At 42.5% G+C, this 16,612-nt stretch overlaps 1 protein-coding gene across 4 annotated transcripts in view; it reads left to right on the top strand.

The window, feature by feature from the left end:
* Nucleotides 1-16,612, top strand: part of LOC18425936 (tubulin gamma-1 chain) — a 62,481-nt gene that overhangs the window by 28,076 nt on the left and 17,793 nt on the right. For all 4 annotated transcript variants that reach the window (XM_088869830.1, XM_011622039.3, XM_088869829.1 and 1 more), the window contains exons 7-9: nt 8,657-8,731; nt 8,867-8,911; nt 9,135-9,263. In XM_088869830.1, the coding sequence (XP_088725956.1) occupies nt 8,657-8,731; nt 8,867-8,911; nt 9,135-9,263 (249 nt within the window). The remainder of the gene's footprint in view (nt 1-8,656; nt 8,732-8,866; nt 8,912-9,134; nt 9,264-16,612) is intronic.

Here is a 16,612-nt window from a genome sequence, read left to right as displayed (position 1 = left end):
TGCTGTCACCCTACCTTTCTTTCACACCTCACCTGGTTAGATTCACCAGGGTCAACACCCTCCACTTTACTTGGCCTTTCTCTCATCCTGGCCTAAATGCGACCCTTTCCTCGGTCCAAACTTTCCACTATCTCGCTTATCTCCCGTCCTCCCTGTCCTCCTCTCCCCTGGTTTTTCCTCCCCCGAACTCGTACGACTAAAGTTGGCTCGTCTACCCCCCTTCTCCTCTTCAGAAGCCCACCCCACTTTTGGACCAGTCCTCTGTGGTTCAATTTTTCCCCCAACCTCCCTCTTCTCGGGGACCTCCTCCTCCCATCCCTGCCCCTGTTTCGGGCCAGGACTTCGTGCCTTTTCTCTCTCTGTCGGAACCCCCCTCCCTCCTCCCCTCCTTTAAACCTGCCCCTGTACCTGAGATTCCCCCACCCTGGTCACCAGCCTCATCCCCGGAACACCTTCCTCCACTACCCCCTGAACGTTATCCCCCCTTCGATCCCATAGCGTCGTTACCGCCCCCTGCTAAAGCTTTCTTGGTTGGTCCTAGCCAGCCCAGCCTTCTCACCCCTCGCTCTGAGGAGGTACCCGCAGCAGATGATAAGGATCCGAGCCTGGAAGAAAAGATGAAGAACATGTACAGAATCATGGGTTTCCACGATGACGGACCAGAAGGACCAGCCCATAAGTTTCTAACTGCGGACGCATCGAGCAGGTCTAAGGTGAGACCCAAAGCACACAGGGTACTTCTTAGCCTCTTCTCCTCTCCCTCCTTCCAGGACAAGTCCCCCAGGGACATCCCTTCAGCCCCTCTAATCTCTTACCCCAGGAGGTTCTGTAGGCTGGCCTACCCCCCCTACTTTCTTTCTTCTCCATGAAGTTCGTTTCATGGAACATATGGGGACTGGGCCAAGAGCGCAAGAAGAATGCGGTCAAAGACCTAGTTCTCAAATATTCTCCCATTGTACTGGCTCTCGTGGAGACCAAACAATTGGAGCCCACCCTGCAGCTCATCTGCCATGTCTTGGGGCATAAACCTTCTCAGTGGGCTGCTTTACCAGCGAATGGTGCTTCAGGTGGCATCTGGGTGGTTTGGAATCCACGGGAACACACTCTCATATCCTCTCTCATAGGGGATTTCTCGGTTACTGTACTACTCTGTAGTATCCCTACCGGATCACTCTGGAAATTCACGGCCGTCTATGGGCCTAAAATTTTTTCGCTCAGACCCGTCTTGGGTCCGAATTGGATCAAATTGCAGCTCTACCACACCCTTTGTGGTGTTTTGGGAGGAGACTTCAACGTCACACGATTGTCCTATGAGCGAAAGTTTCAACCTCCATCTCCCAAGACATGAGAGACTTCTCTGATTTCATCACTAGGAATGAACTCATCGATATCCCTCTCCAAAGCAGCCTATTCACCTGGTCCAACCACTCTCCCAATCCCACCCTTTCTAAACTCGATCGTTTTCTCTTGTCTACCAGCTGGGAGGAATTTTGCCCTGGTTCCATTGTTCTCGCCTTACCCAAACCTGTGTCTGACCATTGTCCAATCCTTTTGGATACAAATGTTGTACAAAGAGGACCTAAACCCTTCCGATTTGAACTGGCTTAGTTGCAAGAGACGTCCCTTGTTTCTTTATTACCTACCTGGTGCGCCTCCTTTTCACTTCAGGTTAGGGGAAGAGCAAGGTACTGGCTATAGACCAAGATCCAGCTCCTAAAAAATTCCCTCAAAACCTAAAGCAAAACCCTCCTCGCCAATTACTCCAAAACAAAATCTCTCCTCTTGGACTCTATCCAGAGCCTCGACCTCATTGAAGAGAGCTTTAGACACCTCGAAACTTGACCTCAGAGCTCTAACCAAACTAGACTACCTGGCTACCTTAAAAAGAGAAGAGATCTTTTGGCACCAGAGATCCCGAATCAAGTGGTTAAAATTCAGAGACTCCAACATTGCTTTCTTCCACCGCATTGCCAACTGTTGCAGAAGGGACAACTCTGTTATGACTCTAAAAGTTAACAACTGTCTTCTGGACCAACCAGCACAAATCAAGCAGGTCATTCTAGTTTTTTTCCAAACCTTATACTCGACCCCAGCTGGCCCCAGGCCTAGGATGGCTGACCTTGATTTCCTGCCTCTCTCAGCTGCCTCTTTAGAGCTTCCTTTCTTCGAAGCCGAAATCTTGCTAGCTATTCAAGCCCTTGCCAGTGATAAAGCCCCTGGATTTGACGGCTTTCCGATTGTACCCTTCCAAACTTTCTGGAGAACTTTCAGAGTTGACTTCCTGGATTTTTTCGAAGAATTTTTCCATAGAGGAATCATCCATAAACTCTTAATGCCACCTTTATTGCCCTAGTTCCCAAAGTTCAAGGGGCAGAGGAGCTCAAGGATTTTCGCCCTATTAGCCTTCTAAACTCTTCTTACAACATCCTTCCAAAGGTCCTAGCCTCTATACTCAAGCTTGTCCTCCCCACTGTTATCTCTCCCTCTCAATTCGCCTTCATTCAAAACAGACAAATTCTGGATGGGGTCCTAGTAGCCAACAAGTGCCTTCACTCCAAACACTTAGCCAAGAAACCGGGACTCATTTTCAAAATTAATTGGGAAAAAGCTTACGACCACGTTGACTGGTCCATCTTGGATGAAACCATGGGGAGAATGGGTTTCAGTAATCGATGGAGGAATTGGATGAGAGGTTGTTACTCTCATCCCTATCTGTCCATCCTCATATATGGCTCTCCGAAAGGATTCTTCCCTGCCAACAGGGGACTTCGACAACGGGACCCTCTCTCCCCATTCCTCTTCACCATTGCAGCGGAAGTTTTCTCTAGATCCCGCTCTCGCCTTTACCAGTCTGGTCTCCTCTCAGGCTTCTCTACCACTCCACAGGGCCCCATGGTATCACACGTGCAATACGCAGATGATATCCTCGTCTTCCTCGATGCCTCCCGAGAAGAACTCGACACACTCAAACTCTTCCTCCTATGCTTTCAGAAAGCTACGGGGTTCAAGGTTAACATGCTGAAATCTAAAATGATGGGAGTAGCCATGCCAAAAGCAGAAGTTGCTGCGCTCATCTCCGACTGGGAATGTTCAGTGGAAGACCTTCCTTCCACTTACCTGGGCCTCCCCTCTGGGATTGGGGAAACCCAAAAAGAGACTCTGGTCTCAAGTCTTAAAGAAGGTAGAGAGACGCTTGGCAACTTGGAAACGTCGATACCTCTCTCCTGCAGGAAGCATTACACTCATCAAAGCGACCATGGCAAACATCCCAATCTACTTCATGTCCCTGTTTCAGATGCTAGTACACGTGTCTAACCGCATAGAACAACTTATGCATAATTTTCTCTGATCGGCACAGGCAGAGAAGATCAAGTTTCTCCTAGTTGCTTGGGACACTGTTTGCCTACTTAGAAAGCGAGGAGGTCTTGACATTTGGACCCTCAAAAATCAAAACACTGCCCTCTTAGGCAAATGGTGGTGGCAGCTAGCCACTCAACCAGATTCCCTTTGGGCTCAGGTGCTAGGCAGCAAATACCGAATTCAAGATGGTATGTGGGTGCCAGAGAGAATACATAGACACAAGGCTTCAGGGGTGTGGCTGTCATTAGCCTCTTCTCTTCCTCAGTTCAGAAGGCACCTTAGATTCCATGCCCAAGATGGCCGCAGGGTCAAGTTCTGGATTGATCTCTGGCTCGGTAGCTCCCCTTTGTGTAAGGCCTTCCCCACCCTTTTCTCTCTCTCTTCCATAACTACCTCTTCAGTTGCCAATGAATTGCCTTTCTCAGGGGGACGGAGAACCTGGACTCCCTCCTTCCGTAGAAACCTCTCGGAAGAAGAAAGCTCGCTGTTTCAACAACTTCTGGGTGTCCTTTCTTCCCACTTTCTCCCGCTTTCTGAGAGTGATAGTCTTGTCCGGTGCCTTTCCCCCTCTGGTCTTTACCGTCACCTCTTTCTACAAGAATCTTACTCAATCCCCAACCTTTCCCCTTAACCCCACTTCTACCTCGTCGAGAGTATGGTCCACCATTGCCCCACCTAAAATTCAGGTTTTCACTTGGATCGCTTGCTCTTAGAGAGCCTTCACAATCGACCAACTTCAAAAACGTGGTCTCTCTACACCCAATAGATGCGCCCCTCTGTCTTTGTGAGGAGGAATCCAACCCTCACATTGTCATTCATTGTGATTTCTCCCATAATCTCTGGTCACTCTTGCTTCAATTATTTCGTATCCAATGGGTCTCGCCACCCACGGTCCGAGCCTTGATCTCCTTTAACTTCGAAGCCCAGTGGCCTCTGGCAGGAAAAACCCTCTGGAAGGCTGCGGTGGCCACAACCATTTGGACCTTATGGCTTGAAAGGAACAACTGTATTTTCAACAGTGCCCACCTTACTGTACAAGCTCTATTCCACAAGGTGGTCTCGCTGACGACCTTTTGGGCTTCCAATCACAAGACCTTCTCTGGCCTTTCTAGGAACACCCTTCTCTGCCATTGGAAAAATGCCCTCTTCCACAAGCCTCCAAAACCCTCAAGGGCAAGCAACTGGAAGCCTCCACCTGAAGGCAGCATCAAGTTAAACTTTGATGGCTGCTCTTTAGGTAACCCGAGCCCTTCAGGCGCTGGGGGGGGCATTCAGAGACTGCCAGCGAAATGTTCTCCTCACCTTCTCTGTACCTTGGGACCTTTGACTCCCAATATGCTGAAGCTTCGGCCCTTCTTCTGGGGTTGGGATTTTGTGACCCGTCCTGGGGCAATCGTCTGATTGTGGAAGGAGACTCCCTGAACACCATCTCTTGGGCCAGCGGTTTATCCCCCCCCATCTTGGTATTTTTCTTCCATTTTTGATGAAATTACCCACCTTTGTAGGGATACGAGCATGGCAGCATATCTGGAGGACCTCCAACGATCTCATGGACCTTTTGGCGAAGGAGGGAGCTAGCCTACACACAGACATCCAGGCCACATCCAACTCCTTTTTTGTTTTGGACCACAGTCTCTCAAGATAGCCCACATTCTATCGCGTCAGCCACTGTTTTGGCCTTTCTTTTTTTCTCCTAACTTCTTTCTTTTTTCTCTCTGTAAATCTTGATTGTAGGGCGAATCTTATAAGCCCATGTGCATGTAATCGACTGATGTATTTTTTACTAATTGCTACCCAGTGAGGGTGCTTTTCAGTCCTACACTTTTTGTAATCCGGAACTCTCTTTAGTAATACAATGTTAACAATTATCAAAAAAAAAAAAAAAAGGTGAATTGGATGTTTGGTGGGGGTCCTATCATTCAGTTTCCCCCAAATCCTTGGAGAAACCCTATAACCGGTCTTGATCCTCAAATCCATCAACCTGGTTTTTACTCACTCAAGGTTTTCGGTTGAACACAACAAGAGTGGTAGGGTCCAAAGGCTTCATCCTTCAAATTTGGCAGCAAAAGTTAATGCAGATCAAGGGTAGGTCGACAAGATTGAAAACGATGACTGTTAGGTGGAAAACCGTAGAAAACCAAGAGATTTTTGAAAAAAAATCGAGATTCTAACACTTGAATGAATGAAGATGACATAGCGAAGAGGAAGGCACATCGATCTAGCAGATTGCTGCCACCTATCTCGTGGGAGATGTGACATACTGGCAAGCAAAAATCCCCACCCCCCAAAATTCAAACCGCAACATTCCTTGAATTCCACTCAGGTCCTTATCCCAACCTTCACCTTACTTAAAAATCAAATTTCAGTTGGACCCTTGGCCCCATGAAAGATCACCCCCCACCATTGGATCTACAAACTCTAGACCAATTGTCTATGCATGTTTCTCATACTGCACATGGACACGTACGCTTTAGTCCATCCATAATTCGCCACTTGCTCTATCCTATCCATCACCGTCCATGGATCACTGAGAGAATTTGACAGCACTTGGAGACCCTCTAGTTATGACCCACTAACCTTGCTCATCCGAGCTCCCCCCCCCCCCCCCCCCAACACCCCAAAAAGAAAACAAAAAAAAATAAATAAAGAAAAAAGAAAGGAATTGGTCGCTCATCTCAAACCCTGAACAGCTCTAACCCAAAGTCATCTCAATTACCCACCTTCCAGGTTTCAAGATCCAATGTTGGCGTGCTGTTAATTAGGGGCCCATTACCAGTGATTTAAAAAGTGAACCGCGCAGCGCCTAGGCGGTCCAGAAGGCCTTGGTGTATCGCTTAGGCGTAGGCGGCCAAATTAGGTGGGATATCCCTGGGTGCCCGCCTAGGCGGCCAAATTAGGTAAGATATCCCTGGGTGCCCGCCTAGGCTCTTGGGAACCCGCCTAAGGCCTTTTTTTGGTTATTGTTTTAATACTAATGGGGAAAAATTGTGGGTTTTAGTTTCATTTGAAACCTAAAACCCATTAGAGCCTATTTTAGAGAGAGAAAACCCCAAAAAACTAGTTGTTGGTGATTTTCATAGGATCAAAAGGTTTCTCAAAGTTATGAGAAGTTGATCTAAGCATCACCCATTGATATTAGATTTAGTTTTGAATGTTTTTATAAATCTATTAAAGATTTTGGAGTATGGAGGAGTGTGTGCTATGTGAACTTTGTACTATACATTTGATGTGCCCTAAATCCCTAATTCTTATGTGTTATACAGTAATACTTATATTGTTAGACTATAGAGATATTTTTTTTCTACTAGGCCACCCAGGTTCTGGGCGCCCGTTTAGGCGCGCCTAGGCGTCGAGCGGCCTGGACCCCCTTGGCGCCGCCTAACGTTTTTTGAAACATTGGCCATTACATTATTGCCCTTTGTTTCATGTCAGGATACAATTCAACCGATTGACGGTCTTGATGACTAGATCCATCTCCTGTACCCTTTGCGACACCATAGCCACAAACGACCAAGATTTGCCCCCAGTTGTAACCCATCTCTCTACCCCACCTCTTTACCCTTGATTCAAATTAAATATCAGCCATCCTCATCCGACATTAGTGTTCCAAAAATAATTGGGAAACACTTCGGTGCCTGTGCCCTGGGGAGTCTTAGCCGTCTAGTGCCTAGGCGGCTGCCTTGGGGGCAAGGGGTGTCTAGCATTTATATTCCAAACAAAAAAACACCAAAAATACCTCACCCAATGGGTACTTTTGCACCTATGCGGGTGCAGTCCCTTGGGCGCCCACTTAGGTGGAGTCCTTGGCAGCACCTAGGGTCCCTAGGCAAGCGCTCAGGGAAAACCTGCCTAGCTGGTCTGTCTAGGCCTAGGCAATGTGCCCGGGCCGCTTAGCCCGTCTAGGAACTGGGCAGACCGCTTTTTGAATCAATGGACAACATTATGTCCATAGCACCGACTTTGATATCAATGCTGAGATAAATACCATCATACTGGCTTAATTATCAATTGGCTAGATGAATCCCCACGCCATCCAGTGAGAGCCTCAACCCCCAAGCACATTATTTTATCCCAAAAATGCCCCCCACATACCTCATTGGTGATCGGTCACAATTGCTCCATGATCACACCCTCAGAGATCACTTGGATTACCCACCTGAATGTCGGCACATCAGCAGATATTCATCTAAGAGAGAGACAAATGGACGCCCACAACCTCGCCATGATGGAAAGCCCGCCCTTCATGTACCTTGGATGAGATGGGTTTATGTCAACTTGTGAAGAATTGCAGCCAGGAGGGCGCCAGGATGGCATCACAAGAGGTTCCAACGGATCCACCACCCATATGTATTCCTTTTCCTCCTCTCTCTTTCTCTCTCTCTCTCTCTCTCTCTCTCTTCTTCCTCCTATCTTTCCAGCACCTTCTACTTTCTCTGCCCTTTTTTCTCTGTTCTCCATCGCCTTTCTACACCTGTCTGCTCTCCCAACTTTGTATCCTAACTTCTCATCCAAAATCATCTCCACCTCTTAGTGTCATCAAGTGCAACTTCAATGGTTGCTCTCTTGGCAAACCAGGTCCTGCAATCGTTCATGGGATCTTTAGAACTGATTTGCTCAAAATTTTACTGTTGTATTCGGGCACCATTACGTGGTCAACTCTACTAAGGCTGAAGCTGTGGCAATGTTGGAGAGTGTTAAACTGTTTGACTACGGTTGGGGCCACTACCTTGAAGTGGAAGGGTTAAACGAATGCTATCACATTGGCCTCTAGGGAGACCCATTGTCCCTGTTGTTGGAACAAGTTTTTGACGAAATATTTGAGCCTCGTAGCACCTTAGAGTTTCCTTCAAGCACGTGTGGAATGAGGTATACTGGTCAGGATGCCTTAGCAAAGGAAGGTGCTGCTACCAATGGTTTTGTAGTAATCAGGGCTCGGTCCTGAACAAGACATTTTGTGTAGTACATTGTAAAAATTATTTGTTTGGTCCTTGTCCTTGTTGAACAGATATTGCTATGATGCAACCATGTAAACCTTTATAATATAACTACAAAGTTAAACTTTCTTGAGAAAAAGGAAACTGCCCTTACGGTAATTATGCTCTCTCTCTCTCTCTCTCTCTCCCCACCCCCCTTCTCCTCCTCCTTCTTTCTTTGTATAGTTTCTGGTCCAACAATCTGTCCATTTCAACATGCTATCCATCACACAGGCCTGCAAACTAATGAAGCTAACAACTAGTAATTTTTGCAAGATTTGAGCTTGTTCACAGCACTAATGCTCACTATGCATGTGCACTAGGTTCACAAAAGCTTACAGAGAATTCGTGAGAGGAAGCTCGTCAATTTTATTGAATGGGGCCCTGCCAGCATCCAGGTGATTATTTTATATGTTTAATTCTGTTCTCCATACTGGAAAATTTCCCATTCTTTCATCTTTACTGGAGACACTTAGTTTTTTCCAAAGAGTTAATTTGAGTGGAAACTCATTACATATCCAATGCATTTGTAGGTGGCGTTGTCTAGAAAGTCTCCATATGTTCAAACCGCACATAGAGTAAGTATTTCAGAAAATATCAGTGACAAAATTATTTATTGTCATTGTGTTTATCTCAATTTCAATGTTCTTTGGAAGTTTGCTGTTAGTTCCTACTATTATGGATTTTTGCGCTGGTACTTTACTCTTCTTTGCAGAACTACATCATTTTCTTGTGCAAGGAGAAGAGTCTAACACATTGTACATGAATTAATATTTTATGGTTTGATGAATTGTATTATAGGTGAGTGGTTTGATGCTCGCAAGCCATACTAGCATAAGGCATCTCTTCGGCAAGTGCCTAAGCCAATATGAAAAGCTACGGAAGAAACAGGCCTTCCTTGACAATTACAGGAAGTTCCCAATGTTTGCGGTAAGTTGTTGCCCCTGCTCCATCATGTAAATTTTGGTCATATATTTTGTTGGATTATGTAAAATTTGGGGCAAGTGAACCTTTAGTTTCTCACTTGGTAGAGATTTATCTTTTTAATAATTGAGCTATTGCCCAAGAGTTATTCAGTCGTTGTGTAGTTGAATGAATTTTATAGCAAGTGCTGCCACTATTGTCATTTGCATTATCTAAGTTAGAAGCATGGCCTAGTGTCCAGCATGAATCTACAAAAAGTAAAATGACTTTGGGATAACAATAACATTGAAGTTTATGCTTCATGAGCTTGAATTTGTATGTCAAAAGTAATAATAAAAAAATTTGTATGTTGTGGTTTGTACTATTTGCAGTTTGGCAGAATTTTTGCACCTAAGCAAAGAAAACAATTATTTGCTAAAAAACAATATTTTTAATTCCTTATAATGAAACTAGAGTTGAATGTGCATTGGTTGCTCATATCTAGTAATATTTGCAGGGTGCATTATATGGTGTTCCTATGGGGCAGCATTGTCAATCTTAGAAGGCGAATTGAATTGGAACATTTTTGGAGCTCTAAATTATTGATTTCTTTTTTTTTTGAAAGATGTTAGAGATGAATAAGAGTGATAGAGTTTTGGAGTCAAATGAGTCCATCTAGCTGTTGGTGATTCATTAGTAAAAAATTCTGCCACTTGCCTGCCTAGTCTGTGGGGAAAATAAAAAAAGTATAATATAGGCAGGTGCCTAGGCGGACATGTTCTTAGGCACCTGCCTAGTGCTCAGCGCCTAAAAAATATAAAAATAAAAATAAAGGAATGTAATCCCCCTTCAAAAAAAAAAAGTTAAGGTCTACAAAGAATGGTTAAGACCCTCCTTTCTCTCTCTTGCTCACGTGCCCATGTGCTCTCTCTCTACATATAAGAAGAAGAAAGAAATGAAGATGGCTTCCAAGTATTTGATGAGAGACCTCTCTCCCTCTCTCTCACGAACACACATATACACAAACACATAAATTGATTTATATGCTCTCTTTCTACATGTAAGAAGAAAATTAAGAAGATGGCATCCAAGTGTTCAATGTGGGGCCCCTATCTCCCGCTCGTACATCGAAGTATTTGATGAGAGACCTCTCTCCCTCTCTCCCACAAACACACATATACACGAACACATAAATTGATTTATATGCTCTCTTTCTACATATAAGAAGAAAATTAAGAAGATGGCATCCAAGTGTTCAATGTGGGGCCCCTCTCTCCCGCTCATACAGACTCATTCTATCTCTCTCTACATATAAGAAGAAGGAAAAGAAGAAGATGTCCTCCAAGTTTTTTGTTGCAAGACCTCTCTCACACATACACTGACCCATATGATCTCTTTCACATTCTATATAATATAAGAAAAAAAGAAGATGGCCTGTAAGTATTTGATGCAAGGCCTCATGCGCACACACGCTATATACATATATATGTGTGTGTGTGCGCATGCGCGCGCTATATATAATATACACACACACACACACCACCACCACCACCACCACTATCACCCTCACCACCGACTCCTTACGTCCCCCTGGAGGCTGCCTCAACCTTTTTGAGCACTGGTTGTATTCCAAGGAATAGCCAGGGTTCTGCATGCTAGACATACATGATTTGACCCTGTGACTCCTTAAAACTGATGTCTAGTCAACAGTGGAAGGATGGTGTTATATCCTTGATGCTAGCCTAGGCAGGGGAAAGGGCCAATAGTCCTTATGCCTTTGAGCATGGAAGGCAATCATTTGTAGCCAAGGGGAGAACGGTCTTTTGAAACTATATGGTGCAGCCTGAGAGAGGCCTTGGGTAAGTCCTCAATACATCTTGGCTGAAAACAATGATAAATCCAAGCCCATGGTGAAATATTCATAAGAAGCACACCTGTGTTTCTCTGTGCAAAATACAATTTTCATTCGTCTTGGTTTCGCAACTTGTGAAACCGAGTTGAATAAAAATTGCATTTTACACAGGGAAAACGAGTTAAAAATTTACCTGTAGAAAGATTGTTTCTGAGAGACGTACTGTAGAAAGATTCTTCCTGAGAGACTTATTGTATTTGAACCCTAACTTGTATTGATATTTCGATGGGAACCAATTTTAATGGGAACCACTTTGCTCATCTGCCTATTTGGTCATTTCTACTGAAACTGAATCAAAGACTTTAAACATAGAATGACTGATCCGAATTTCTACATTCCTTTCAATCAAAAGTAAGAATAAGTCCCCAACCCAAGTACTTGAGTACCCTGTCTTCTTAGTCCTCACAGGAAGAAAAGAACTCTGACAAAGGTGGCTGGTCCAGATTTGGTTATCCCTTGGGAAGAAAGTGTATAACTTTTAGTGCTGGCAAGCGGTAGCCGCCCATAGGATATGATGGTCAGTTGTCACCTGTATGAAAGCAAAGAGAGGCCATTTGTTTATTAGATGGAGCAATACGGAGCATGTGTCTCTTGCTGCCAGGTTCAATAAGGAAGAACAAGGGACTTCTTAGAAGTCAGACAGTGGTGTGGGTGGACTCACTTTAGAGCTTAAGGTCTCAAGCAAGGAGGGTTATTGAGGTCTACTCTGGGAATTCTGGTTCACTGTAATCGGTTAACCACTAGATAAAGAGGGAGTATTGACATGAAGTCCAGATGGGCTCTATCTTGAACCTCCCTATGTGTGGGCTTGAGATCCTAAAAGGATCCTGATACTCTCCAATGGCGGCTTGAGATCCTAAAAGGATCCTGAGACTCTCCAATGGCACATATTGTCTCTTTCTTGCCCAAACGATGACACTGTCTATATGCTACTGTTTTTGCTGGTTGTGCAAAATAAGAAAGTCACTGGTTCATGAATTATGGTTCATCGAATTGTAGTGAAATTTTCAACACTAGAAGGACCTTGAGTCTAGTTGATGTACACAAAAATGTCGGCTCGAAACTATTCGTAAGGTGTTAGATATTTTGTAATTGTGGCTACTTTGTACCTGCAACTTTCAGAAGCTCCCTTTACACCTATCTCAACTGCACTCTTAATGTCAATAACGTCTGAAAAGTTGCAGGATGGCCAAGAGAGGTCACGAGGGAACTAGTGAAAGTAGAAAATTTGGATTGTGGAGACTTCTCTTTTTGACGTGGAAGCTCAGATTTTCATACTTTCTACGTTTGAGGTCTTTTGCACTGTTGTAGATCCAATCCCAAGGAGACCTACGAACATGCAGGCTGCTGAGTCCTCGACCATTGAGCCCATGCTGATCAAATGGAGAGATGATGATTATGTCTGCAGGGAGACCATCGTGAATGGCCTATCGCATAGACACATTAGAGTCTATGGTGGTGTTGAAACCGAAAGGAACTATGGGAGGTTTAGGAGAGGAGATTCAATCTCGCATTAACAACAAATGAAGTCCATGCTGCTGGCTGATTATTTCTTTGACAGATGGATGTGTTGATGCATATTGGAGAGAACTTCAAGATTATGCAGACCATGGTGGTGGACCTGGAATCAATTGGGGGGCTCTTCTCTAAAGAGCAAGAGATAGTCGCTATTATCAGTGCCTTACCTCCTATGGCGGCAGAGTTCCAGCTGTGGCTTTGACATCCTCAAATGCTGAAACCTGAAGAGGAGCTTTATACATCACTGGTGATTGAAGAAAAACTATAAAAAGTCCAAAAACCAGGCATGATAGTAGCTATACATGGCTGTGGAAGACAAGAAAGAAATTAGGAAACTGAAGGAGGCCTCAAGCCTCTCAACGAACGCAGTCGGCTCAGCTAAAGGGCTAAAGATCTGACTTCAAGAAGAAACTCAGATACTTCCAGTGTGGCAAGTTTGGACATTTCAAGCATGATTGTAGGTCCAAAAGGAAGGAAGCAGTTCACATTTTTGGGGCGGATGTGGCTGTGGAGGCCCTGAACATTGGGAGACCAGCTGGTTTGAGGATTCAGGAGTTTTGAAACACATTTGTTATGATTTTAGGCTGTTATTTTCCTTCAAAGATTGAGCGAGGTGGGCGAAGTGGAGATGTGCAATCGGAATTTTATATGATCATTGCATACCAATGAAGCTGAAGGACAAGTTTTATAGGACAGCTCTGAGACCGCTTTGCTCTATGGGGCAGAATGTTGGGCGGTCAAAAAACAATATATCCATAGAATGAGTGTAGCGGAGATGAACATGTTGAGATGGATGAGTGGCAGGATAAGAAGAGATAGATTTCTAAATGAATCCATTTTGGAAAAATTTAGGTGTGACACCAATAAGCAATAAGATGAGAGAAAGTAGACTTAGGTGGGATGGCCATGTGTGGCGCAAACCCAATGCAATTCCTGGTAGGAGGTGCGAGTTAATTCAAGTAGAAGGCTAAGAAAGGGCTAGGGGTAGGCCCAAAAGGACATGGTTAGAAGTAGTGAGAAAAAATATTGGGACTTATGGCCTCACTAAGGGTATGACCCTTAATAGAGTAGAATGGCGGACCAGGATTTGTGTAGCCGACCCCTATTAATTGGAAAAAGGCTTATGATGATGAAGATGATCTTCCTTCAAAGACTATCAACTGAGAGGTGCAACGGCATATAATTCCTCCTCTCTAAGTGGTTGGTGTGGGTAATGTAACTCTCTCTCTCTCTTTGCCCAATCTTTGTTATAAAAGATATGCTTTATGTACTGGGTAGCCGTAGGAACCTCATTTCAGTGGCCACTCTATAGAAATAAGGCTTGGAATTATGCTTCGTATCTGGGAAGCTGATTATGTTAAAAAACAAAAAGTTTGTTAGGTCTGGAGCTCAGATGCATAATTTGTATAGCTTGAATGAACGATCTGTGAGTGTGTCGTAAAGTCAGTGGTTGTATGGCACAAAAGGTTGTGGCAAATGAATCATAATCTTGTGAGGCATTTTGCATGAAGAGACCTGATTAAGGCCTGTAGGTTAGATCCACAATCTCTTGAAACGTGATTGCTGGAAAGTTGTCAAAAACTCCTTTTAGGGAAAAAAGTGCGTGCATCCTAATTCTTGGAAGTGTTACATAAATGGGGTTATTTCATCGCCTTTATTAATGATTATTCAAGATATTATTATGTGTGTCAATTAAAAATTTAAAGTCGGAGGCCTTTTAAGAAATTTATTGAATATATATTGGAGGTTAAAGACCAGTTGGATTGGAAAATCTAAGTGTTAAGTAGCAATTCGGGAGGTGAGTATATGTCTGATGAGTTTGAAAAGTTATAAGGCATGTGGCATCATTCATTAACCTTCACCTTCCTACATCCCAACAAAATGTCCTTGCTGTACTGAACTCTTGTAGAAACTGTTCAATTTATGATTATTTCTTCTGGTCTTGATTACAACCTTTAGGGCTTATTGGCTGCTAATCTTGTTTTAAACCATACTTGTTATCAGAGCGATATAGGGATCAGAAGCGAGGATTTGCTGAAATGCTAGAAGATCCCGATGGTAGGAAGTGGCTTTTGTAAAATGCATATCCTAGGGATCTCAATCCTGACTTTTGTGATCTTCTTCGCCACCTTTTTGGGTCTTTGCGCTCCAAACTTTTGAATCACATAAGAAATTATTAAGGACCAAGCTCCATATGGTAGGAAAAAACGAGGTTTTGAAGTGTCCTTAACCAGGAATCCCTTAGTATTGGAGTCAATATGTAGACTGGTCTTAGTAGGTCTCCCCTTGTATTAGAATCGAGGTCCTCAAGTGCCCTTAACGAGGTTCCTCTAGCTTTGAAATTAATGTAGTGCCCTTGTGGGGTTCCCTACTAATATTGGAATCAAGGTCCTTGAGTGGTCTTAATTAGGGTTCTCCTAGTATTAGGATTGAGGTTGACTAGAGATTCTAGATACGCATGCTTTGTATTTATTTTGTGAATAATAAACTTCAAATATAGTTTCAAAAAAAAAAAAAAACTCAAGATGTAAACATTCTTTTGTGTTCCTCTAGTGTTAGAATATTTGGTGCACTAGAGATTTTTGACACGCTATCCTTCTTCATAGAATAAAGGAGTTACAATTTTTTATTTTATATGTAATAAAATTTTCAAAAATAAAAATGTGTTATCCGATCATTTTATAATATTGACATATTAAGCCAATCAGTCCTCGTATTTTTGTAGTACTAGAAACACCATCTTTATTTATTGAATAAGGAAAGTACAATATATACACACACATGCATACATACATACATATACACACAAAAATAATATGAAAAGTATACAAAGAGACCATTTACCTTTGATATAAGGAGGTTACAATCACTTGTGTATCAGATTTTAAATTAGGTGGTTGTAAGAGTGTCATTAAGTAGACTCGAAGTCTAAAAAAAATTCTTGAACTTCGTGACACCTCAAGCCATCCAATTTGAAATCTAATGACTAGAAGCTATTATTAACTCCTTGTAATAATGATAAATGGTCTTATAGTATACAACTTTATATTTATTATATATATATATATATATATATATATATATATATATATATATATATATATATATATATATATATATGGAATGGATGCTGTCAGCCCACGGGCTGATTGCTACAGTGTTAGCCAATGGCTCAGATTGAAACTGGGTCGATCTGATGGTCACAACTTTGTTTTGTATTTGAATTTTCATTTTGTTTCTACAAAACCAAATCACTTGAAAATTTAAGCATACATTCTACTCATCAAGGCGCACTTAATAAAAATATAAAAAAAATAATTCGTAAATTATAAATTGACCAAAATAACTTCGAAAAGTTTCTGGGATATTTTGTTCAATTTATATTTTTTGAATTATTTATTTTTTATATTTTTATTAGATTCTACTATTTTTTAAGAATAGATACTCAAAATTTCAAGTGATTTGGATTTGTATAAAAAAAATAAAAATTCAAATAAAAAATGAGGGCGTGACCATTGGATTGGGCCCAGATTCATTCTGGGCCATTGGCTGACATTGTAGCTGTCAGCCCGTGGGGTGACAGGATCTTTTCCCATGTATATATATATATATATATATATATATATATATATATATATATATATATATATATGTAGGTTGTGATTTCATGCAACAATTGTATCATAGTATAATGCAACCACACTTCTAGAAAACTTTGTTTGTGGTATTTGGATGACCCAAAATTTTGCACACACATTCTCTTCATCTCAGTAATCAATCTAAAAAAACTAATTTGCACCCTATATATAGTCGAAATGAGTCCCCTTCAACAATGAATCTAGATTGTCCATTTGATGAATTTCAATATGTAGGCCTTTAAGAATACAAAATCATTTCTTTCTTCTTCAATATTGTTAATCTAATGATAATAAAATTATCTAAAAAA

Source organism: Amborella trichopoda, chromosome 6, assembly GCF_054954075.1.
Source record: "Amborella trichopoda isolate Santa Cruz 75 chromosome 6, AtrichopodaSantaCruz75HAP2 v2.0, whole genome shotgun sequence".
In the NCBI taxonomy this organism is placed as follows: domain Eukaryota; kingdom Viridiplantae; phylum Streptophyta; class Magnoliopsida; order Amborellales; family Amborellaceae; genus Amborella; species Amborella trichopoda.
Note: the sequence above shows the minus strand (reverse complement) of the source record. Positions and strands in the feature narration are given on the sequence as shown.